Consider the following 26119-nt stretch of genomic DNA (forward strand, 5'->3'; position numbering starts at 1 on the left):
CCTTGTACATTTTTCTGCTACACTTTTTCCTGTTTGCTCTTAATATATGGTGCCCAAAATATTGCTCTTCATACAGTTTGGAAAACAGCCTGTGAAGTGGAAAAAAGATCTTTTAATCTCAAACATAATGCGGTCCTATTAGTATTTCCAAAGGTAAAATATCCTTTTTCCCTGAAATTGCATCACATCAACTCATTTATTCATAATTTACTCCAATTTACAGAAACTGCTTCTGTTTTGAAAGTTGTTTTTGTATTTAACATTCTGATTCTTTTTTTGGACATCTTGTATTTCTCTGCTGGACTCCTTTCAGGTTTTGTCTATTAATGTGTGGTACACGAAAGGATTTGATAAGCTGTTCCTTTTATTTAATTGAATTTTCTTAACTGACTTTGGGTGCTCCTTTCAAATTATTGAAACATTTTGAATTCCAATCTTGCTGTCAATCTTTTAAATTCTTTTCTAGCTGGAAGTCCTTGTAAGCATAGTACCGTGTGTAAATTGCAAACAAAGCTAATACGTAAGTTATGGTGGCACACTGGAATGAGAGTAAACAAATAGCTGCAGTAGCTAATATTGTACTTTACTTTTTTAGCCAATTTTATCTGTTCATTCTCTGTGATGAGTATTTTATATGTACACACAGGGACCATCAAACATTCTGATAATAATTATCATCACATTCAGAAGTTTGTATCCACACAGCAGTTAAACTTGATAAAAGTTAGAACTATCATCAGGTCACATCACTGAGTTTCAGGATAAAGTCAGGTTTGTTTCTACATCAGTAAGGGTGTGCACAGTGGGAGCACATATATAAAGGAAAGTGGTATTGAGGATTCAGTAACCACACTATATGTATTTGGTAAGAGTGGTTACTAACAACTAGATTAGAGCTGGTCCAATGAATTGAATGCTCTTTAGCAATTACAGCAGGTTAGGTGAGTTTCTGGAACACATCATCTGCTTTAGTTGCATCTCGGGACCACTCAAGACGCAAACCGATGGGAAGTGCAATGATAGGAGACTTGCTTCAGAAATGTAATAGTGCACACAATAGCAGCTTTCTCAAAAATGTTTTTTCCTACATGCGAATTATAATTCTGATTTTCTTAAAGTAGGAAAAAAACCTGTTTGAGGTTCATCTGGTATGTTAAAATAGAATTTCTCATTTGTGTCTGGGGTGGAATGATGGGGAGAGGTTTAGATGTATAAATGATTAGCCTAAATTAGTATTGATGTACTTGTCTGAAGGTGAACAATGAACTGTTTTTACTCACTATCTTCTCACACTGTTTTGCTTACACTCTGCCAGCCAATTTTTACAGTTCATAAGATATCAATAGAAAAGCTAAAGCAGCAGTAGTGGCCTCAGGCAGTCCAACAACGTGACATAAAAATAGATTGATTCTAGGGAGTGACATACTGTCATAACCAGTTAAAGCACCAGTTGTCTAGTTTTATTATTGCTTAAATTTGAAAGGTGGGGGAAAAGAGGTTATATAATTTCTTTATATATTCTTCTATAATCATCTGTGGTTGTATGACTGTTAAAAATGCACAATCCAAAATATTGCAGTTACCTGAGATTATTAGACTGCAAATGTGGTGGAGATCCAGGCCAGTTTAATAATCTATCTCATTAACAACTTTGGATTTCAACATTATCATTATGCATATTTTTTCACAATAGGAAAAATGCTTTCTTAAAATGTAGTGTGATGCTTGGAAGAATTTTTACTTGTTGAGCATAAGCCTAAGTATTGTTTGAATTTAAACCATCATGCTAATAAAATGAGTTTACTTAAAAGCAGAGTTTCTGTGCAGTGTGCTGGTTTTTCAGATGGAGGCAAACAGTAGAACAGGAGCATGGAACATGTTAAATATTTCAACTTACAGTAGCCTTAATTTAACTGTTTGGTTTATAATAAACTTTGTACTGTTAACAGTAAATACATGTAAAGATTGTGGCACAGGGCTTGATACATTTCAGTACTTTCAGAGTTGGGGTATTCACTAGTTAGCAGAAACGTTTCATGAATTCCTCACTGCAGAGAAACTTACTGCGCTGGCTAAGAACTGAACACATGCCTGTTTCGAAAAGAGAGGACAAAGTGCAAAGCCACTGCAATCGGTATTAGTCACTTGAGTTTTTTGGAAGTGCTTGGAAAAGTGTTTTGAGATTTGGACATGATAATAAAGTATCTTATTTTAGGTAGGGGTAGTAAATATGAGATTACTAGGAATTTCTTTGCTGCTTTTCTAAGAAGAGTTGATGCTGTTCTCCTTCGCAGAAGAGACTGTTTTCCTTTCCTCAAGAGGCTAAGACATTGGCACACATTAGATTGCTCCTTTTGAAATTGGCTTTGGACATAAAAACTGCACTTGTAAGTCTTCAGGCTGATGTTCAGAATGGATAGATACGGCTTAAATGTTGAGAATTCACGACCGTTTATAGGTGTCTTTTTGTATGCATAAATTCAACATTTGCGCTGATTTTTCAGAGGTACAAGTTCTATGGAATCGATTGCAGGCCAGACCAGATGTCAGTTATGGGACATCTACCATTGGCAATGCCTTCTGTTTGTTTTTTTTCTACAGCTGTGCTGCTGTGGCAAAACATGACAGTGGGCCATCAGTGTAAATCTTTGCTTCAGAACCCTCACCTGAGCCCTGTTTTTGACCGCAGATGTGCTTTGACTTCAGTCTTTTTCATCTCTGCTCAGGTTACCAATTGCCCAACTCGCAATCTGGAGTTGAAAAACTCACCAGTAGGCAGTTTACACAATTGTTCAAGCTCTCTTAGAGGCCACAGATTTGTGTGTGTCTGGCATATATAGAAACAGAATACAGACAGCAGAAATTCTCAGGGAAGTCTGAAGTTGGTACACTTTCCCTTGTCATGAATGAAATTTCTCAGGTTTCTTTAAAAGCATTGCCAGAAATCTAGTTTTACATAGTCATTTTTAAAGAATTATGAACAATAAATGTTTCCTTTTATTTTCAGCTTCTTTGTAATACTGGCCATGCTGAAGAAAAGCTAGGTTTTACATATGACAGCATCATAATATGGTAAGTATTAAGGGGCACTTGAGCAATACTAGGGTACTTTAATTGTTCTAGGTGTAATTAATAAACTTTATTTGTACTTTTGAGCTAGCATTTTCTATTTCTCATGTGTCTGAAATTTCATAGCGCAAATATATGCCTTATAAATATTTTAATGAGTAAAATCAGTTGCTTTCAGAGGGGAAAAAAAACCCTCCAAGTTGAAAGTGTGCATTTCTTTATTGCATTCCTCAGAGATGTAAAAATACCTGTAAGTATCTCAGTACTTGTAGAATCAAGATTTAAAGGTAAACATTTTATGTTAATTTGGTGTGTATATATCTCTGTAGCATTGTTTTCCTTGTTACTAAAATGCCCTGTTTATGTATCTTCAAGTGGAATTTTCCTATATTTTGTTGCCATTTCTGACATGCTTTTTTCTATAACTTCTGTGTTTTTACGCAGACATTGCAAATTGTCCTGAGACTCCGCACTGGTGGCAGAAACAACTAAGATCTAGTAGTTAACATGATTTTGTATTCTTTCAATTTAGTTATGTGACTTAGGAAGGCAAGTTTAGAAAAGCTAGTCACACTTCAAGTAGCATGTTGGGAAAACTTATGTAGTTCCTTGTGGAAATGTTCTTAAGTGGTTTTCTTCAGTAGAACTGATTTTCCTTGGTAGAACTAAAAAATAAAAAACCCAGTATTTTTGTGAATGCCTATTTTGCTGTAAGCTTTAATAGGTTATCTTCCAATCTTATCTATATAATCTACTATACGGCTTTCTGATGGAACTAAACATCACCTAAGAGTAGAACTGTAAAATTCAGAGTTCTTTACCAATTATTTTAAAATACAAGCCTTAAAAGGTTATGCAAATACTGGTGTTTGTTTTTATAGAAGGAAGTTTGCAGAAAGATCTGCTAATCCAAACACAAGTATGGATATTGATAAGGAAGAGAGAAAAATGGTGTTCTCAGCACTCCACATAAAGAAAAATAGCCCCTACTTAGAAAAATGCCAAAAAAGGCTTCTCAAAACAATAAAGACATATAGCAAGAGAATGATCTTGGTTAGTGTTGTTACTTTGGTCAGTCCAGTGGTTCCTCTGTGTATGTACCTGAGAAGCAAATTTTTTTATGCATATGTGAAGGTTATTCTGCTATATTGATAATTTTCAAGCTCAAGGATACCATTCAAATACTCACATTTTAACAACAATAATCATCCTGATTGCAGAAATATTTATAGGCTGAATTGTTTTCATGCAATACAGACTTTCCAGGCAAACTTAAAAAATTTACAGTTATAGCCATTCTGCAGTAGTATTCTGTTTGCTTATTATTTTGTTATACAGCTATTCTGAGTAACTTTAAAATACTGAACACTTTGGAAATTACTGTCACATAGGCTAAGTAGAACTTGCATGTTGTTTCTAGTTTGCTGATGTTCCCAGCGTTATTGTAGATTTCAGTAGGGAAACCTTTTTGTTCTGTAGAACAAATTTGATTTTCTTTGAAAATATGAAAAATTACTTGAATGAAAGAAATACTTGTTTTCTGCATTTGCAAAGCATGGTATGAATAACCCGGCTGGAGATCCCTTCCCCCTCTCTGCTGGGGAAACTTAAACCTATCCTAGCTGAACCAGGACATAATCCACCCCTTTATTCTATACCATCTGCGTCATGTCCAGCTGCCATTTAGCAGTTAACAATAACAAAATAACAATTTACAAAGGCACAGCATAGTTCATGGCATGTTCTCACCCAGAATCAAGTCCCCCTGTGGTACGCATCGACCTCTCCATTGTCCTGCATCACCCACCAGGTACACCCAGGTCCTTGGGCAAAAGCAATCCCGTGGATGGGTTTGCCTTTACCTTTGCCTGGTGCAGGACTAAACCAGACCATTCTTCCCAATATATTCCTCATGCGCACCACAGGATTATCACCATCTACAGCACGTGGAGGTTTTGACTGAGCCGGGCCAGGTCGACTGGCAGATCCTCTTGTGTTGACTAGCCAGGTGGCCTTTGCTAGATGCGTGTCCCAGTCTCTGAAGGTCCCATCTCCCAGTGCTTTCAATGTGGTGTTTAACAGTCCATTGTAGCGCTCGATCTTCCCAGAGGCTGGTGCGTGGTAGGGGATATGGTAGACCCACTCGGTGCCGTGCTATTCTGCCAAGCATTTATGAGGTTATTTCGGAAGTGGGTCCTGTTGTCTGACTCAATTCTCTCTGGGGTGCCGTGTCGCCACAGGACTTGGGTTTCAAGGCCCAGGATGGTGTTCCGGGCCGTGGCGTGGGGTGCTGGGTAAGTTTCCAGCCATCCAGTGGTTACTTCCACCATTGTGAGCACATGGCGCTTCCTGTGGCGGGTCTGTGGCAGTGTGATGTAGTCGATCTGCCAGGCCTCTCCATATCTATATTTCAGCCATCGCTCTCCATTTCCCTGGGGCTTCACCCGCTTGGCATGTTTGATTGCAGCACACGTCTCGCATCTGTGGATGATCTCTACAATGGTGTCAATGGTGAGGTCCACCCCTCAGTCTTGAGCCCACCTGTATGTTGCATCTCTACCTTGGTGGCCCGAGGTCTCATGGGCCCACCGGGCTATGAACAGTTCACCTTTGTGCTGCCAGTCCAAGTCCACCTGAACCACTCTAATCTTAGCAGTTTGGTCTGCCTGCTGGTTGTGTTGATGTTCATCAGTGGCCCGACTCTTGGGTACATGGGCATCCACATGGCGCACCTTCACAACGAGGTTTTCCACACGGGCTGCAATGTCCTGCCACCCCTTAGCAGCCCAGACGGTTTTACCCTTACGTTGCCAGTTGTTCTGTTTCCATTGCTGCAGCCATTTCCACAGGGTATTCGCCACTGCCCACGAGTCGGTGTAGAGGTAGAGCCTTGGCCACTTTTCCTGCTCAGCAGTGTCCAAAGCAAGCTGGACAGCTTTCACCTCTGTGAACTGGCTCGATTCCCCCTGTCCCTCAGCAGCTTCAGTGACCCGTCGTGTGGGACTCCATACAGCAGCCTTCCACTGTCGATGTTTTCCCACAATGCAACAAGACCCATCAGTGAACAGGGCATATCGCTTCTCCTCATCCAGCAGCTTGTTATATGGTGGGGCCTCCTTAGCACGTGTCACCTCCTGTTCTGGTGACATCCCAGAATCTTTGCTCTCTGGCCAGTTCGTAATCACCTCTAGTATCCCTGGGTGGCTGGGGTTCCCTATTCGAGCCCGTTGTGTTATCAACGCAACCCATTTACTCCACGTGGCATCTGTTGCATGATGCATGGAGGAGGCCTTTCCTTTGAACATCCACCCAGGCACCGGCAGTCGGGGTGCCAGGAGGAGCTGTGTTTCAGTGCCGACCACTTCTGAGGCAGCCTGAACTCCTTCGTATGCTGCCAGTATCTCCTTCTCAGTTGGTGCGTAATTAGCTTCAGAGCCTTTGTATCCCCAGCTCCAAAAGCCTAGAGGTCAGCCTCGGGTTTCCCCAGGTGCTCTCTGCCAGAGGCTCCAGGTAGGGCCATTCTCCCCGGCTGCGGTGTAGAGCATGTTCGTAACCTCCTGCCCTTCCCGGACTGGCCCGAGGGCTACTGCTTGGGCAGTTTCCCGCTTAATTTGTTCAAAGGATTGTTGTTGCTCAGGGCCCCATTCAAAATCGTTCTTCTTACGGGTTACATGGTAGAGAGGGCTCACAATCAGGCTGTAGTTCGGGATGTGCATCCTCCAGAACCCCACAGCGCCCAGGAAAGACTGAGTCTCCTTTTTAGAGGCTGGTGGGGCCATGGCTGTTATCTTGTTTATCACCTCCATTGGGATGTGGTGACGCCCATCTTGCCATTTTATCCCTAGGAATTGAATTTCCCTTGCAGGCCCCTTAACTTTCTTTTGCTTAATGGCAAAGCCGGCCTTCAGGAGGATTTCAATTATCTTCTTCCCTTTCTCAAAGACCTCCTTAGCTGTGTCCCCCCATATAATGATGTCATCAATATACTGCAGGTGTTCTGGAGCCCCACCTTTCTCCAGTGCAGTATGGACCAGTCCATGGCAAATGGTGGAGCTGTGGTTCCACCCCTGGGGCACTCGATTCCAGGTGTACTGGATGCCTCTCCAAGTGAACGCAAACTGTGGCCTGCACTCTGGCGCTGTCGGAATGGAGAGGAACGCGTTGGCAATGTCAATTGTGGCGTACCACTTGACTGCTCTCGACTCCAGTTCATACTGGAGCTCCAGCATGTCCGGCACTGCAGCACTCATTGCTGGCGTAACTTCATTCAGGCCACGGTAGTCCACAGTCAGCCTCCATTCACCATTAGGCTTTCTCACTGGCCACATAGGGCTGTTGAAGGGTGAGTGAGTTTTTTGCTGATCACCTTCTGGCTTTCTAGTTGATGGATCAGCTGATGGATGGGGACCAGGGAATCTCGGTTGGTGCGGTACTGCTGCCTGGTGCACCGTCCTGGTAGCAATCGGCACTCGCTGCTCCTCAACCTTAAGCCGCCCCACCACTGAGGGATCCTCTGAGAGGCCGGGTAAGGTGGACAACTGTTCAACCTCCTCCAGAGCAGCTACACCAAAAGCCCACCGGTACCCTTTTGGGTCTTTGAAGTCCTCTCTCCTGAGATAGTCTATGCCCAGGATGCACGGGGCATCTGGGCCAGTCACAATGGGGTGCTTATGCCAGTCCTTCCCAGTCAGGCTCACTTCAGCTTCCAGTAGGGTCAGCTGTTGGGATCCCCCTGTCACTCCGGAGATGCAGATGGATTCAACCCCACTGTAGCTCGATGGCATCAGGGTGCACTGCGCGCCAGTGTCCACCAAAGCCTTATACTCTTGTGGGTCTGACGTACCAGGCCATCAGATCCACACTGTCCAGTAAATCCAATTATCCCTTTCCTCCACCTGGCTGGAGGCAGGGCCCCTCTAATCCTGCTCATCATCACTCCTTGTAAGAATGATTTACTAGTTCCCTCAAGAGAGTCAGACATAACGTTGGCAATTCTGTTCTGTCTGTGAAATTTCTGACTGGACACTGGAGCTGTGCTTTTCTTGGAGCACTCACCTTTTGTGATGGTCTTCCCTTTCAGCTGCTCTACTCGTGCAGCTAGGGTGGCAGTGGGCTGTCCATCCCACCTCCTCATGTTTTCTCCATGGTCACGGAGGAAAAACCACAGGGTGCCTCGTGGTGTGTACCTTCTGCTGCCTTTCTCTTGGGTGGGGAAACGTTTACTTCTAATGGCTGAGACATCAGCCCGTGCAGGTGGAATGTAGGACATGTCCTCTTCCACTCTCTGGACCCTCTGAGACAGTTCTGTTATAGCTGAGACCCAGGAATGCTGAGATGAAGGGAGATTTCCCTCATATTGCTGGAGCTTGCCAGCCACTCCATCCACTGTTAGAGTCTGGGTGTCTGTCCACCAGGACGCTATTGCCAGTGCTTTCGAGTGTGCTTCTGGTGCACTCTTCAGGAACTCTCACCACATCAGGTGTGTGCAAGGGGCCTGATCTGGGTCCATGGGTGACTGCTCATCATTCAGATCACCATAAACTATATCAAACACAGCCAGTTCCCTGAGGTTCTGAATGCCCTTCTCAATGCTGGTCCATTTGCTTAGCTGACATAGGATATCATCCTTGTAGGGGTGCCTCTCCCTTACACTGAGCAGGAGTCGCTTCCAAAGGCTGAGGGTTTGAGTCTGTTTCCCTATTTCCCTATCAATGCCAGCATCCTTGGCCAAAGATCCCAGCTGCCTGGCCTCTCTCCCCTCCATCTCAAAAGCACTGGCTCCATTGTCCTGTCATTGGAGCAGCCAGGTGCAAATCTGCTCGCCTCCCAGGCGGCCGAAATCTCTCCGCATATCTCGCAGCTCAGTAAGGGATAGAGATCGGACAATCAGCTCTGGCTCTTCCTCCTGTTCCCGTGCTGGGCCTGGCTCATCCCCATCCCGTATTTTGCAAGCTGACTTTTCTGGTATATTTTGTTTTCTGTATCGGGGTGACTGACAGTGGCACTGGCTGTCTCTCTGGCTCAGTTGCTGTGCTGGTGAAGGCAACTGATACCAGCTCTGCCTGTTCCCCCGGCCCAGCTGCTGTACCAGTAAGTTCACTCTCAGATCCTGCAGCCCTTTCTCCCACTTGAGGGCAGTGGGTGGTATTAAAGAGGACACGGTAGACATGGGCAAGTCCCCAACACATTGCATTGAGTTGTGTCTCCTGGGTTTTGCCAGATTGGTAACACACCCTTTCTAAGTACTCCATCAGCTTCTCAGGGCTCTGCATTTGCTCAGGAGTGAAATTCCAAAGCATTGGGGGTGCCCACCGACTCAGGCCTTTGCCCATCTTTTCCCACACCCCTTGCCACTCGCTATTATCTGACCTCGGGTCAGGTTTCCGGGCACTGCTGCTGTTAGAGAAGTGCTGCATGGCCAAAACCAAAATCAGACAGACATTCAGAAGGCATAGTGCCACAATCACACTTGCCTGCAGGCTCCAAGGATAATTGAAACTCTCAAAACCCAAGAGGATCTCTTCCCCTGGCTCACCCATAGAGGGGGTGAGACCCCTAACAAAAGCCCAAACGGCAAACAGGTACCGGCCTGCCCCTACCCCCCCAGCGATACAAACACATTATAAGCAGTCAGGAGCCAGTATAACAAAACAAGCCCCTTTATACATTTTCCACCGACAACAAACATCAGCACTGGGAACACACAGTGGATATAAGGAATAATCCAGCCCCACCATGCAAGCAAGTGGGCCAGCATTGCAAACATTTTGTTATCAAGCAGTATAGATACAAACAGAAAAAAAACCCTGCACCCAACAGATTGCTCCAACGCACTCTGGTCAGGGTCTGTCCCTTTTTGAATCTTATTTCAACCCTCTTGTGCCCCATGTTGGTGTGCCAAAAAAGGCTGTGATGGTTTAGGCCCTGCCAGGACCGGAGACCACGTTGCTGTTGCCCCTCCCCCACCCTCAGGCTGGACAGTCTGGGAGCAGGCACAAACCCTGGGGTTAAAATAAGAAGAGATTTAATACAACAATGTGATAAATGACAATCTGAACAACAACAGTAGCAATAATAATGACAATAAACAGTAATAACAGTAAATAAGACAAAAGATATACAGAGAGATACTGCAGTGGATACAGACAGCCCGCCGTGTGCTCCCCGTGACCAAAGCCGCAAAGGAAAAGCTTCCCCGAATCAGACCTGACATCAGCATGATATGAATAACTGGGCTGGAGATCCCTTACCCCTGCTGGGGAAACTTAACCCTATCCTAGCTGAACCAGGATACTACCATGTCCTAGTTCTCGTGCTGCATCATTCTTACTTTCTTAGATGTCCGCTGAAAGAATCCTACAAAAATATGTCACTGTACGATTGGGGTTTTTTCTCTCCTTTTGTAGTCAAGGAAAGGGCAGATTTTTTGAGGGCATTCAGAAGGACAATGTGCCACTTAATACTTTCACACTCCCTTTCTAGAGACCTTCAGTATCCTACTACTTTATACCTAGATAGTGAATTTAGGCAATTGCATTAAGATCACAGTTGTGTTTAGGAAACCTCACTTCAGTGTGAGGAAAATGTCTTCAAAATCTATCTAAAGAGAGATACATTTTGGTTACATGTTAAAATTAAATACGTAGAAATATGTACTGTGGGGGCCTTCTTAAGTTATGACTGTCGTAATTCATGTAAACCTAACATGGTGCCATAACATCTTTAGTGAGTGGTGCATGTAATTACTTAAGGTGCACATTTGTCTTTGTTAGGTGTCAAGACATTGTTTTAAACACTCATCCTTATGGGTTGTCAGTCTAGCAGAGGAGGAAATCCTTTCTACCTGTTAATTTTCTTGGACTAATATTGTGTGCAACTGTTTTGTCAAATAACAAGTGGCATACGGGTCTTGGTCATATATCATTCCATGGATGCACAAGCTGTTCTTCAGGGAAAAAAATTGGTTTTTGGCTTTTTCAGATTAATATATTGTCTACATTTTCTGGCAAGGTGAAGGTTTGCCTTCTAGGCTGTACAAGGGAATGTCTCAAAGATAGAAAAATAATGCAGTACATTTCTTTTTAAAAATCAGACTTTGTATTTTAAATGAGTAGGTAGCAGATGGTGAAGTCTACTTTCTGCTAAATAATTGTTTGTCCCCCTTGTTTTCTTGATTGTAGTCTGAGGTTAGCCTTACTAAATGAAGCAAAAGAGGTGCGAGCAGCAGGATTGAGAGCCCTCCGCTATCTCATTCGAGACTCCAGTATTCTCCAGAAGGTGCTAAAGTTGAAAGTGGATTACTTGATAGCCAGGTAATTTCTGTCTTTCTTCTTTTTGTAAATAGTACAGTGGTAGATCACTTGCATTTTCGTGGTTGAGACAGTTGAAAAAAAGTGTTTTCTTATCTTTTTAGATTCTTGGTATGTAGTTTTACAAAAAAATTTGTAGTCTATATACAACCCATGACACAACAGAAGAATACCAAAGGTCAAACTAACAATGAGATAATAAGATCAGCATGATGAGTTGATGTAGATATTAGCATTTCTAGTGCTTCTGTTAAAATCTTGTTGGATTTAATATGCAAATATATGTTTGTTTCTGTTTATAAATATAGACACATAGTTAGTTTTAGTGTGCTGTTTAGCTTTGCTGGAGCAAAAGGACTTTTCTGATGGGAGAACACAAAACTTGTTGATGTGAAACATTACAAATATTTTGTTTAGACTCCTTTGAAATGACAAATGCAGCTAGCTCAGAAAATACTTGTTGAAGCTGTTATGCCTTGCCACTGTGTATTTGAGAACATCCTAGTGATTTAATTATAATGAAGGTAACTGAAAAATATAAACTGAAGCTAATTGGTCAGTCATAATGAGTATGCTTGCTGAAATAATTTTTAAACAATCAGTCATAATGTTATTTTTATTCTATTTATTCAATTGTATAAATATTAACATGATATGTTAACAGTTACGGTATTAGTGTTGTTATAAACAAAAATGTATGTTAACTTTTTTAGGTGCATTGACATACAGCAGAGTAATGAAGTAGAAAGAACACAAGCACTTCGATTAGTCAGAAAGGTAAAATCTAACTATATATGGTCGTATCAGCTATGCCAGTTACTGAGTTCAGTCGCTATGCCAGTACTGACTCCTGATTTTCTCCATCAGCAGTTTTTTTTCACACAGTCTGTAATACCTTACCTTACTTTATCATGTGAGAATAAATTATAGCTGATAATTCAAAAGAAAGAAGGAAGGATAGTGCTGTTACTTGTGACTAATCTCTTACCACTGAGAATCTTGAGTGGGCTAGAAAAATCCTGCTAATTTGCCTTTGATAGAGACCATACTGTTCAAGATTTGGGAAAAACTTAATCAAATTATGAATGCAAGGATATAAGAACCATACCAATCATACGATGATTTAACTGCATTGTATAGTGTGTTTAAGCATCTGTGAATCAAGGCTGGCAGATTTTCTGCCATCTGAGAAATGAGGCAAATTGCTACGGCTGGAATAATCAGTTGAAGGAATTTTTCAAGCCTTTCTTTAGTCATAGAGGGTGATGCTATCTATAGTTCTTTTCTAAGGCACACAATAAAACACAGTTATTCTGCTATCATTATTATATTGTGTACCCATGGACATGAGATGTTTGAAGCTGTGGTAGCTGCATTTTCAAGTTCATCCTAGAGAAATTGGCATATGCAGCAACTGAAGGTATTTTTTTCAGGCAACATAGTATTCTTCCTTTCTATTGGACTTACTTTTTTTTTTTTTTTTTGTGCTTATATTCTTCTACTGAGTATCTTAGGAAAAACTAGCGAAGACTTAAGTAAGGTTTGAAGTAGTTGGAAGAATTGTTCCTCAGGAGCACTGTGTGTGTTTAATCTGTTTTGTGTGTATATGAATTTTTTATATTCATGTGTTTTTAGGTTGAAAATATGGAAGTTTTATACGCAGTTTCTCTTCTTATAATGAGCTTACTTGGTTTCTTTCTTACAGAATAGACAATATGCTTGATTAACAATTGCACCAAAAAGAGTTGTAAAGCTTCAACACCACTACCACCCCAAACACAAAGAAAAAACACAACCATAAAGGAATCTATCCTTGAGGAAGTCACAATGTATAAAACTTCTTTGCTAATCTACTTTAAAAAAAGAGCTTCAGTGTAGAGTCAGAATACCTTAAATCAGAAGATGGAATGAAAACACATAATTCGTTTGGATCAGAAATTTTTCTGCGTTACTCCTGGACTTTTTTGAGCATTTTCTAGTTGAGCAAAGACTTCCGTCTTTAAAGAGACAAGGGAAAGCAAGAGAAATAAATACATTAGTTTGATTTGAAAAAATGATCCTGAAAGATAAGCATTTGAAAAATCATACAGGTGACTAACAGTGCTTTCCCCCCCCCAGTCACTCTGCTGTGCATGAGATGTGCATGCATGGAACGTACACTCTGTGCAGGGGTGTGGATGATTTTTGGATGCTGACAGCTATGTTAATGAAAGATGTTTTCTAACATCTTTTGCTACCTGTAACATCCTTTTTTCTTAAAAGACAATGTAAGACAAAAAGCCACCCAGCCTGGCTACCAACACCTTTTTCATGTCCTGTCTGGGTTACTGTAGTTAAGCATGCAATGGCACAGAGCAGTCAGTGCTTGAGAAACTCTTGCAAGAAATACTGTGACACATGTCCTGAATGGCACACTGTTCTATTTGTCACCCTGCTCTTGCCCTTTTTCCATCTCCTTTAATCTCTCTCAGTATCTCAGACTCAAATCCTGGTTTGATACCAGGATTCCTAAAAGGTTACATAGAGGTCTAGAAGAGGAGAATGAGTGGAATGAAACAGAGTTAATTCATTTATGCAGGAGGTATGTTTCTCTGAGCAATGGAAGAGCTGAACTGGGTTCCAACAGTATCACAGAAATACTGTTTTCAGTTTCAAAGTCTGGATGAAATTCAACATGGTCTTTGTTAGAAAAATGCCTATATAAGAATAACATAGATGTAAAACTCTATAATAAAACATTGTCTCACTTTCTTGTCTTTCCTTTCATAGAGTAGAACAAAATATAAAATATAATTCTATTTTATGAATTTATAAAAGGCCCTTAATGATAAACTTGTTTTAAAATATGTGCATGTAGTATAGGAAGGGAAAAGACAAAGTTAGAAATCAAGTTTAAAAAGTTTAAAGGCTTTGAGTGCTCACTGTCTCTTTTGACTAGAATCAGTAAGAGCTTTGCAGTTTAGCAATGTCTGCAGCCACGAAAAAGATGCCATAAAATTGCTTCAGAAAGCATTTTTCTGTATAATAGAAGTCAATTCAGAGCATTTTTTCATTTTTTTAATAGGCAGGACGTTTTATTTTCAAAGCAGAAGTTGGGGTTAGGTACAATATGAACCACCTTCTTTCTTCCCCCTTTTAAAGGAAACCTTAAAGACCAGATTTATAGTCTGTTACTTACTTCATCATAGCTGCTTGTAAATAACCTTACATCACCTGTCCTCGGTCTTTAGAACTGCATTTCAGTACCTAGAGAAGAGTGAAAGCAGATGCAAAAGTTTGTATTTATTCTACTAATGTATTTTGAATTGAATATTAAAGAAATCTTTTCCTTCTCATGTCTTAAAACGAAAGAAAACAATGAATCAGAACAGACTTAAGAGGCTGCTTGTGTCCTCACACTAAGTACATGTCAATATCTGTAGGAAAAAAGCTTACAGTTTTGTGGGGTGGATTAGTACACCCATTATATTCTTGTTACTTCATGCCATTGTAAAAGTGAAAGACTGTGTGGGTGGGGAAGAGTTTGTTTTTTTTCTCTAGAGTCCTATCTTAAAGCTTCCTGTTTTGTGGGGATAACATTATTTATGACAAGAAATTTCTCAAAAATATGTCTTAAAAATAAAACTGTTAAAGTGTTCCAATATATTGGTCATAATGGTTGATATCTTCTGATTTTAACATCCTCTGCAAAGAAGGTAAAACAATCCCCTATGAACAAATATCTGTAAGACGTCTAAGGGAGCAGCAAAATAAATATAGGACAAAACAGTTTTGGAAAAATAATGAAGATAAGCCTACTTCTATTGCAAACAAAAAGGATATTACACAAAACCTTGGAAAACTAGCCTTAAGTTCTCTGGTGTCTGACAGATACTGAGTATTTTTGTACATGTCACTTTTATTAGTAGAAAAAATGTGACATGGTTGAATTGTCTATAACACATTACACTGTTCCCTTTTAAGCAGTCAGACAGACAGAAAGACCTTCTTCCTCCTTAGTAATATATCTGTTTAGCAGTGTTCCATGTTATAGAGGATATGTATATTTGACTTTTGCAAAACTATGAAAAAAATGCGAACAGATAGCTACTCGGCCTTTGCAGTCAAAAGCCTCATTTGGGGGAGGGTGAGGAGTGCTGGTAGGTTTTTTGGAGCATATTTTTTTGCCTTTAATATCTGCACAGGGTCTTGCTTGTTATCTAGTGTAAATTCTGATTGTCCTAAACTAGCAGCTGAGGATTTCCATAGTGCAGGACCTCTTCAGTAGTATAAATAAATATTGGCTATTAAAATATGTTCTTCCATTATGTCTCAAACTTACTGCAATTTTTTTTTAATTGAAGAATGACTTGAATAATGGATGCAGGTCTTGTTTTCATATTTAATTTTCAGTTAAATGTTTTTAAAGTGTGTGTGGGTTTTTTGTCCCATAGCTATGTAATTTACGGTGAAGTTGCATTACAGTGCAGTTCTAGGAAGATTTAAGTACTATGCAAGAGGATATAGGGGTGTTACTGACTTTTTCTCTCCAAATACTGTAGCAGCTTCTTCTGTTGGCTCTCTTGTAGTTAGCAGCAATCTAAGGATCTCTCTACACAGATTTTAGTCTTGGCTAATTAAACAGTTGAGTAGGTATTGAAGAATCTGCTGCAGTATGAATGAATCTTCTAGAGGGGTTTTTAATCTACTCTGTATCATTGGATAGCATTTTTTGTCGATAAAGAAACTCTTGGAAAAACATATGAAAAAGATATCCATAGTTCTTTCTGCAACAGTCATCTTTTGAAGCCTTTCTTATTATGATAAAATAATATAAAAATAAAAAAACTGAAGCAGGAAGAGAATAGTAAACGAAATCAACAAACAGTTTCAACAACAAAAGAAATAGTTCTGAGGATTCGCTGGATACTACCATGTAATAGATGTAGTGGTCTGTCTGGTTGTATATAGGAAACAGAATGTTGGTGAATCTGTGAGTATATCTAGAGAAATATTATGAAGAAACCAGAGGGCTTTTTCTTTCATTTTTGGCAGATGATCACTGTGAATGCTTCATTGTTCCCCAGTTCTATTACTAATTCTTTGATAGCAGTTGGAAACGATGGTCTTCAAGAAAGAGACAGAATGGTTCGAGCGTGTATAGCCATTATCTGTGAACTAGGTAAGATAACTGAAAGCTAATTAAGAAAACTTGACATGGTTGTCAGCAGTTTTCTAAGAGATTCTCTTATGTGGGTTTGCAGTACATAGATTGTATTCAAATAATTAGGAGTATTTGTTTAATAGTGAATTAGATGTTAAATATTCTTAATGTCAGTTTCATGGATTTCAGTCATTAGTTTGATATCAAAGTCACTTTAACTTAAAATCAAAATCTCTTAAGTGAAGTACCTGAAGATTTCAGGTGCTGTTCTTCCCTTTAAGACTTGCCAATTTTTTATTTACCTTAAAAACATTTCCCTGCTGCAATTCGTGTATCCAAAACTAATGGATTGGAAGTAGGGGGAATTCCATACCTGAGATGCTGACAAATGTACAAGAGTTCAGAGAACTACGAGACATCTTCCTTTAAAAATTTCTACAGTGGGTACTGTGGTTAGATGGCTTCTGGAAGTCAGTATCTGTGTCCATGTAAAGGCTGTCTTGGACAGTGGTTTGTACTAACTCCCTATACTTGTAGGTGGGTACTGATTTTTAAAGTGTTTTTCAAATCTGTCAATGAGAAATAACTTCAGCAATGTTTTCAAGATACAAACTTCTGTTTTAAATAAATAAGTGATCTTTATATTAGAGTATAAATGTTTTATCCATGTCAGTCCAGTGAAGCACAAAACACTTTTTGTGGGAAAATCCAGAAACTTCTGTATGGAAACTTGGTTGGAAATAAATTGAGAAATTGCTGCACAGTGATGACTGACCAGTATTTTTGTTCATGCTAAATTAGTCCAAAATCTTAATTCATTGCTAATGTAATTCAATTCTATTAAAAGCTTTAAATGTGCCTCAGCAGTGTTCAGTGAGAAAGAGATAAATGTCCTAAAGAGACAAGTTTGTTGTATTGGAAGCCATGAAATGTTTTCTTTCCTATCACTGGTCAAAGTAACATGTTTTTCTTTATTTAGCACTTCAGAATCCGGAGGTGGTGGCTCTTCGGGGTGGTTTAAGTACCATCTTGAAAAATGTGATTGATTGTCAGCTAAGCCGAATAAATGAGGCTCTGATAACTACAGTTTTGCACCTCATTAATCATCCAAAGACCCGACAGTATGTACGAGCAGATGTAGAGTTAGAGGTGGGTTCAGTTTTACTTGTTCAGTGACAGAAATAAAACATTGTATTACTAATCAAAGTGTTTAATTTTCATCTCTGATTTCACCCTCTGTGTTAGTGCAAAATTTTTAAAATATAACATTTTAGGCTAAGATCATAATGCTTTGTAAAGCAGGAATACATAACAGATTGGAGTGGGACTGAGGAAAGGGCAAGACCCATTTAACTGTATTCTCATGTGAAAGTAATGCATGTCTTTCTTTTGTTTAGCGAATTTTAGCTCCTTACACAGATTTTCACTACAGGCATAATCCAGACACAGCAGAAGGACAACTCAAGTAAGTGTTAGTGCTGCTACTTGTGCTACCAGTTGTGTTCATGGTATTGGAATTAAGCGCATTTTTTTCCAAAGTGAAAATAAAGGGCATGACTAAATTACTTGAAGTTGCATAGAGTAGATTAGAATGAAAATTCCTAAAATACTGTTAAGCATTTAAGATTTTGAAAGGGCTTGTTTAGCCTGGAGAAGAAAAGGTTGGGAGGGACCCTTCCCCCACATTAACAGTCTTTCTAATACCTGTGAAGATGTTATCAAGAAGATGTAGCCAGGGCCCTTAGTGGTGGTGAAAGGTGAAAGGGCAAGAAGCAACAGAGAAATTGAAACAAGAGAGGTTCCAACTTGATACAGGGGCGGGCAGGGTGGGATTTTCTGCGATGCCAGGCAAGTGTTGGGACAGATTGTCCTAAGAGGTCCTGCAGCCTTCATCCTTAAGAGTTTCTAAGACTCAACTGGATAAAACCTTGACTATAACCTGGCCTGGTCTCATATCTGACAAGTTCTTTGTGCAGGAGTTTGGACTAGACACCTCCTGAGATTACTTCCAACTTGAATTACTCATTTTTTTAAAATTATTAAATGGCATTAGATGCTTAGGTGTGGGTAACTGAATAAGGTCCAAATCTCTAGGTCCCTGCTGTAGACTTACTGTCAGAGGCGCAGAGTGATTCATCTGACCATATACAGGTGCTTACTTTATGATGTTATCCTCTTACCATGGAAACTCCCCTGAAAAAGAAGAAGTAACAATACTTAAAATTTCTAATCTTTGTGTGTGTATATACACATTGCATAAATATTCATGTACACATATATACATACATAAAATACCTCTCTTATTCTGGATTTTGTCCCCCATCTAAAATCTCAGTTAACTACTTTTTACTTGCTATGTTAGGGACACTGCTTTACAGTAACTAACTGTATTGTGACATTTGTTGTTTTAATGACAGGGAGGACAGAGAAGCACGCTTCCTAGCTAGTAAAATGGGAATAGTGGCAGCATTTCGATCGTGGGCAGGTAAGATTTTTTGGTTTGTTTTTTTGAAGCTGGATGATTGGAAGGGGAATTTTACTTTCTAGTATGAGTAGTTTGTTTAAACACAGAATCTATCACATTTGATGTGTCTAATTTCTATCAATACCTTCCTACGATGCTACTAAGATGTGTTTTGATACCATAAAATTGGAGGATGCATACATGGTTTTCTTTGAATTCTACTAAAAAGATGTAGCATTTTTTATGCCCCACATAGAATACCTTATAAGTTGTACCTTGATGGTACTTTTTGACATTTGATGGGTGAGAGGATGTTGAAAATAACTTCATATCATTTTACCTTTGAGATGGTTCTGCCACTGTAAATAAGAAATCTTTTTGTCTGTGTGAAGAGATACCAACAGAATAGTTTCATTAGCACCTAAGTTTACCAGGTGACGTAACTGAAAATAAATTGCAGATGGACATAGTTTGGGATTTTTCATGCAGGGGACATTTCTAAATCAAAAAGCAGGTTTTTGCATTTTTCTAAAGTCTTTTCTTTGCAATATTACAGTATCTAATATGAAGATACTGCCTCAGGGACTGCTCATTCCTTTACTCAAGACAGTGTCTTGCAAATAAACTAAATCAGTTGATGCAACCTTTTAACAAAATTCTGAGTAGGATTTTTACATGCTGTACTGAGGAAATATTCAGACTGTTTAGAAAGCCTTTTTCATTGTGATACTATTTGCTTTATTTTTAATGCCCTGAAAATAATCACTAAGCTTAATTTAATATCCAGGTATCCTTCAGAAGTTTCTCCCATATATTCTCACTTGCTTGGGAGGAAGCTTGGGAAGTTACAACTTTGCAAGTTCTAGGAAGCAGTTTCTGATCTGAGTGTTGCTGCATCTTCTCTTACCTAGACAGAACTAATAGCATATGCCTGAAAGGTCAAGTGACTTGAAGAAACAATTGTCTCGGAGTATTTTAACTGCCATGACACTTTCACTGTTACTCGTTCTTTTTTATTTTACTTGTTATATTGGAGACTAGCATCTTAAATGTTTTTATTGAAAATAGGTCCTTATACTGTCCTTTCAAAGGACATGTGGCTAAACCAGGCTTGAGGGTGTTCTTGGTTTTTGTTTTGGCTTTTTGTTTGGGTTTTTTGCCTGTCTGTACTGTCTGCTGTGTTCTGCTGTTCTGCATTCCTTATTTTCCAGACTGGGTTATTCTTCAGAGCTGATGGTTGCTATGTCCTCATGTGCAATCATGGCCTTGGAGATAAAATGGGGGCATGCAGCTATGACTGTGTACACCCAGATCTGTTCCTGCATTGCAATTGGGATGTTGCCACTCCTGGAAAAGGCCTCTGAGTTGCACTGTGGAATATTTTTAAATACCCTTAGTGTGTCTAGTGTGTGTGACACAGAAGTTTTGAAACTGAGGACTCTCAAGTTCATATAAAGGATATATCATTAATTTTGTATTAGTGAAAATAAATAGATGATGAGTAGGTGGTGTTTCTCATTTGTTAGTAATTTTTAAAGAATAACGGTTTGTGTTTGTAATATGTAAGACAAAAATGTGTGCAACATCAAAACGATTCTTTTTGTTCATTTAAAGTTGCATTTTGAAGAAACTTGTTTGCTGAACAGCATGTTTATGTAAGTTTTAATTTGTTCTGTGAAGTATGAAGAGAAGTGGTCAAGGAAATGAGCAAGATTACTGTCTTTGCAGCCACATTTTTAATGAATAGACTGTATACAAATTGACACTGAAAAATCAGTGTAAGCTTTAGAGGTGGTATTCTGTAACATTCAGAAACAATTTGAAGGTTCTCCTTACTAATATTGAAATATTAAACTAATTGCATAAAAATACAGTGTAAAAAGGACCAAGTTATAAGAGAGGCGCAGGTTTTATTCTACTGTCTCGAAACTTCTGGAGATGAGCACTGATCATTTGGGAGGAGAGGGTTTAGAACAGTGCACAGAGAATGTTATTCCAAGTATGTTTAAACTTGCTGTTGAGAATTTACCTGAGATTAAAAGGAATTGAATAATTTGTTAGGTTAAGATGCAGCTTTTGATGGAGACACTTCTCACAGTTCTGCCAAGATGGTGCAAATCTGTCAGGTTTAAGATTCACTATTGACAATTTTGTCTTTTCAGTCACTTCCATGTAAATGTTATTTTTGCAGATAATTTGAAAATACTGTTCACAGTAGAAAAGGCAAAAATCACTATAGCTTTTAATGGGGAAACAAAATTTTGTTATGACTAAGTTTTGTTAGATATTATTGATTGGAAAGGAGATGACATTATAAAGGTGAAAATGTTTATGATTACTAATTTTTGTCATCTGTGCTTGTACTCAAACTGGAAATCAAACAGTCTTCTACGGCCTTTTTTTTTGTTTGGTGAGGGAGTATTCTTATGTATTTAATATTTTCTAGGTATTATCAGCCTGTGCAAACCTGGAAATTCTGGGATTCAGTCTCTTATTGGGGTACTCTGCATACCAAATATGGAAATACGGGTAGGTGGTACATATTTAGTACTAACGTAGGAATAAGATTAGGTGTTTTAATTAACATATTCTTAACATTTTAACAACTTAGTATCTTAAACACAGACTCCAGTTATGAGACCACTACCCTCAAGTTTATTTGACCCCCAAGTTCAAGTCTATAATTCCATTATAAAACTCCTGTGAGAATGAAGCACACCCTGTATGTCTGAGGGGAGGGAATGCAGCGTAGAAACGTGTATCAATTATTTTTCACTCTGGTCACAACTCAAAGCAAGTTCACAGTATCTGCAGTTGCAAATTTAAAGCATAAAAATCAGAACTGAATCCAACATAAATAAAGATGTTTCTTCCCAATTACCTATGAAACCAAGAAGCTGATGGTAGCAGCAGAAATATTCTAAAAAACTGTAATCGAAGGAGCCCGAGCTTCTTTAGAATTCATAGTGAAGTTAAGGCACAGTTCTAAAGTAAACAAGCTCCTTCCCTTCTCCAGATTATTTCAGTTTATGAAAATAAGCATAGTATCAAAAAAAGAAACACTGAAACAAATACACAGTTTTAGAACTCTATGAAAAATCTCAACTTCAGTATTTATAGTGAACAAAAGGACAATTTTTATAAAGCTATAAAATTCCTGTTGTGCTGTTTTTTTGGCAGCGAGGTCTGCTTGAAGTTCTCTATGATATATTTCGCCTTCCTCTCCCTGTTATCGCAGAAGAATTTATTGAGGCACTTCTCAGTGTAGGTAAGTATTTAGAACCATAAGAATTCTGTCTTTAAAGCTCTTTAAAATTTGAACTCTTCACTGTCTCCTCTGTGTTGTAAATTACATCAATACTGTTTCATCACTGAATTCACTGGGTGCTCTGAAGTCCTGTTTAAAATTCTTTATCAACTGTTAAGTGTTATGTTTGATAAAAGATCAGCAGTGGAGCATAATTGGAGCATTTATACAAAAGATTGTGAAAACACGCTACTCCAGATTAGACTTCTTTGAAATGTTAGAAGCATTAGTAACATAGAATAACAAATGTTCCTTAGCTTCCTCTCATGAACCAGAAGATCAGTTGCCTCAAGTGTGTGTGTAGCAATGCATGCTGCCTGCGGAACAAACAGGAGGAACTGGAGCTCTGCACCGAGTCAGAAAGTTATGATATCCTAGCAGTAACTGAAACATGGTGGGACAACTCACATGACTGGAGGACTATGATGGATGGCTGTACACTGTTTCATAAAGACAGGCAGAGAAGAAAAGGTGGAGGAGTCATGTTCTATGTTAAGGAAAACCTTGAATAACTACTGTGATTGTGGAAGCCCTGTTGAATGCTTCTGGGTCAAGATTAGAGGGATTGTTTCCAAGGGGGATCTTGCAGTAGGCATCTGCTACCGACCTCCAAACCAAGATAAGGCCAACGAAGCAATATGTGGGTGACTTAAGCTTCAGGTCAGCAGACCCAGGTTCTTGTGGGTGACTTCAACTGCCCAGACATCTGTTGGAAGAACTATACAGTAGTTCACATGCCATCCATCACATTCCTGGAATGTGTAGAGGACTTTTTCCTCATACAGATGTTAGATGCCCCAGTCAGGATTGAGGCATTGTTGAACTTTCTCCTCACAAACGAAGAAAACCTCCTTTGTAGTATCTCAGTTAGTGACAGCCTTGGCTGCAGTAATGACAATATTGTGAAGTTTGGGATCCTGCTCAGCATGCTGAGGGTTTTAGATATTAGAAGAGCAAACTTTAGCTTCCTCGGAGTTCATTTGGGAGAGATTCCACAGGAACTTCCATGGAAGATAAATGAGCTAGTGAGTGCTGGGAGTTTTTCAAGAACACTCTCCTGGAAGCACAAAAAGTCCATCCCCTTTAAAAGGTAAGGGAATTAGGTGGACCAAGAGACCCCCCCATCTTAATTGCAAGCTTCTTAGTCTGCTCAAAACCAAAAGAGAATACTAGAGGTGGAAAAGTGGATGAATACCCACTGAGAACTACAAGGGCATTGCCAGAGTGTGCAGAGATACAGTTAAAGCAAAAGCTCAGCTCAAATTGAAGTTGGGTAGGGATGTCAAACTACAAGAAAGGGTTCTTCAAGTATGTAAACAACAAACAGGAGCAGAAGGAAAATGTTGGCCTGCTCTTAAACATGAGGTGAATTTGTCACCAATAATGCTGAAAAGTCAGATGTTGTCAACACTTGCTTCACATCATCTTCACCAGCACTGTTAGACCCCAGGCCTTTGCAAAAAAAATCCAAGCTGATGCGAACACAGTCAATGAAGGAGGGGTTGGTACGTAAACTATTACAGGAGCTTGACCTCTACAAATCAATGGGCCCTAACATTATCCCACAAAGTGTGTTAAGAGAGCTGAATGGTGTCACTGTGAGGCTGCTCTCCGTAATCTCTGAGCAGTCATGGAGATTGGGGGACATCTCAAAAGACTGGAAGAAGGCTAATGTCACCCCCATCTACAAGAAGGGCTTAAAGGAGGATCCAGGAATTTAAAGGTCCATAAGTCTTACTTCACTCGCTGGGAAAGTTAGGTAAGAAATCCTCCTGGGGGCTATCCCAAATCAAATGAAGCACATGATTGGGAAAAGCCAGCACAGATTCACCGTGGCAAATCATGCTTGACAAACCTGATTGCTTTCTATGACAAAGTAATCTGCTTGAGTTATGTGAGGTGAACAGTGGATGTTGTGTACCTGGATTTCTACAAGACTTTTGGTACAGTTCCCCCCAGTCTCTTCCTAGAGAAACTCATGTGTTATGGTCAGTCTAGATATGTGGTCTGTGTGGTGGATGGGGAACAGGCTGACAGGGTGCACCCAGCGGGTGGTGGTAAATAGCTCCTTTTCAAACTGGCGACCTGGCACAAGTGGGGTCCCCCAGGGACTGATATTGGGCCCAGTGCTGTTTAGTTATACATGATCTGGTTGATGGGATTGGGTGTACCCTGTTGAAAATTGAGTGGGGAAGTGACACTTTGGAAGGGAGAGCCACCCTGCGGGAAGACCTGGTTAGGCTGAAAGTATGATCTAACAAGAACCTTACAAAGTTCAACAAGAACAAGTGTAAGGCCGTGCATCTGGGAATAATCTAGGAGTGCAGCACAGACTGGGTTCTACCTGACTGGGGAGCAGCTCTGTGGAAAGGGATCTGGGGGTCCTGGCTGGACAACAAACTTAAAAGGAGCCAGTGGTGTGCTGCAGAGGCAAAGGAAGCCAACAGGATGCTGGGTTGCAACAACAATGTTGCTCCAGCAGAGATAAAGAGACGTTATCCCACTCTACTCAGCACTTGTCAGGCCACACCTGGAATACTCTGTCCAGTTTTGGTCCCCACTATACAAAAAAGATGTGGACAGGCTGGAGAGGGTACAGAGGGAGGGCTACAAAGATGATCAAGGAACTGGGAAGCCTGTCATGTGAGGAAAGGCTGAGAACTAGATTTGTTCAGTCTTGAGAAGAGAAGGCTTAGGGGAGATGTTATCACCATGTTCTGGTATTTAAAAGGTGGTTACAAAGAAGATGAAGACTACATGTGTACAGGGAGTCACACAGAAGAGATGAGGGATAATGGGTACAAGTGACCCCTGGGGAGATTCTGATTGAACAGAAGAAGAAAATTTTTCACAATGAGAACAACCAGACACTGGAATAATGTCCCCAGGGAAGTGGTGGATTCCCCAACATTGGACACTTTTCAGATTCAGCTGGGTGGTGTGCTGGGCCATCTTGTCTAGACCATGGTTTTGCCAGGAAGGGTTGGACCAGATGACCCCTGAGGTCACTTCCAACCTAGTACTGTGTTCTATGAAGTGTTAGTGAATGTTACAGAAAAGTTATTAAACGCAGTATTTTCTATATATTGTGTATCTGCTAGCTGTCTCCACTGCACTTTAGCTGATTTTTACTTTCTCTAGGGCAATTTTATGCTTTTCCATGTCTTTTTATTTACCAGAGTTAGTCTTTTATCTTTAGAATTACTCCTTTGTAAATCCATCCTTTGCAATGTCTCACAGCACAAAAGTATGATCCCAGAATGAGCACATTTCAGTCTTAATGTTCCAGCAATTCTCTTCTCCAAACTCTGGTTATAACTGTTTTATCATGCAGTTGATTATAAAAGCTTAATCCCTGTTCTACATTTATAAATAAATAAATAATTCTTTGTTGCTAAATTGCTACTTTGTGACATATGGATGTACATTTTATAATTTCAAGTGTTATGTTTTCTGTTAAACAAGTTTAATGTGTTTATGAATTGGAAATGTCATTATTTTGGTTGATACTTAGAATCTTTGTCCTAGCTTTTAAGTTAGACTTGCTTTGTTCAGGAGTGTGGATTACGTGACTTGTTAGCGATCCCTTCTGACAAAATAACATTTGTTGCCAAGAACTACTACTTACCTACTGACAACCATTAAAATAACACTATGAAATCCAATGTTAATAGTTACGATTGTCCATATTTTCTTGTTCTAGATCCAAGCAGGTTTCAGGACTGCTGGAGACTTTCTGATGGGTTTGTAGCTGCTGAAGCAAAAACTATATTACCCCATCGAGCTAGGTCAAGGTGAGCATGTAATGAACTTAGTCTAAGCACTTG

At 39.8% G+C, this 26119-nt stretch overlaps 1 protein-coding gene across 1 annotated transcript in view; it reads left to right on the plus strand.

Moving 5' to 3' along the window:
- RICTOR (RPTOR independent companion of MTOR complex 2) overlaps positions 1-26119 on the plus strand; it is a 91431-nt gene that overhangs the window by 23507 nt on the left and 41805 nt on the right. Inside the window, exons 4-13 of the mRNA XM_074932779.1 lie at positions 3008-3072; positions 11250-11381; positions 12092-12155; positions 16413-16539; positions 17501-17670; positions 17919-17986; positions 18939-19006; positions 21432-21514; positions 22166-22253; positions 25996-26086. Of these exons, the coding sequence (XP_074788880.1) occupies positions 3008-3072; positions 11250-11381; positions 12092-12155; positions 16413-16539; positions 17501-17670; positions 17919-17986; positions 18939-19006; positions 21432-21514; positions 22166-22253; positions 25996-26086 (956 nt within the window). The remainder of the gene's footprint in view (positions 1-3007; positions 3073-11249; positions 11382-12091; positions 12156-16412; positions 16540-17500; positions 17671-17918; positions 17987-18938; positions 19007-21431; positions 21515-22165; positions 22254-25995; positions 26087-26119) is intronic.

Source organism: Athene noctua, chromosome Z (assembly GCF_965140245.1).
Source record: "Athene noctua chromosome Z, bAthNoc1.hap1.1, whole genome shotgun sequence".
NCBI classification, from domain to species: Eukaryota; Metazoa; Chordata; class Aves; order Strigiformes; family Strigidae; genus Athene; species Athene noctua.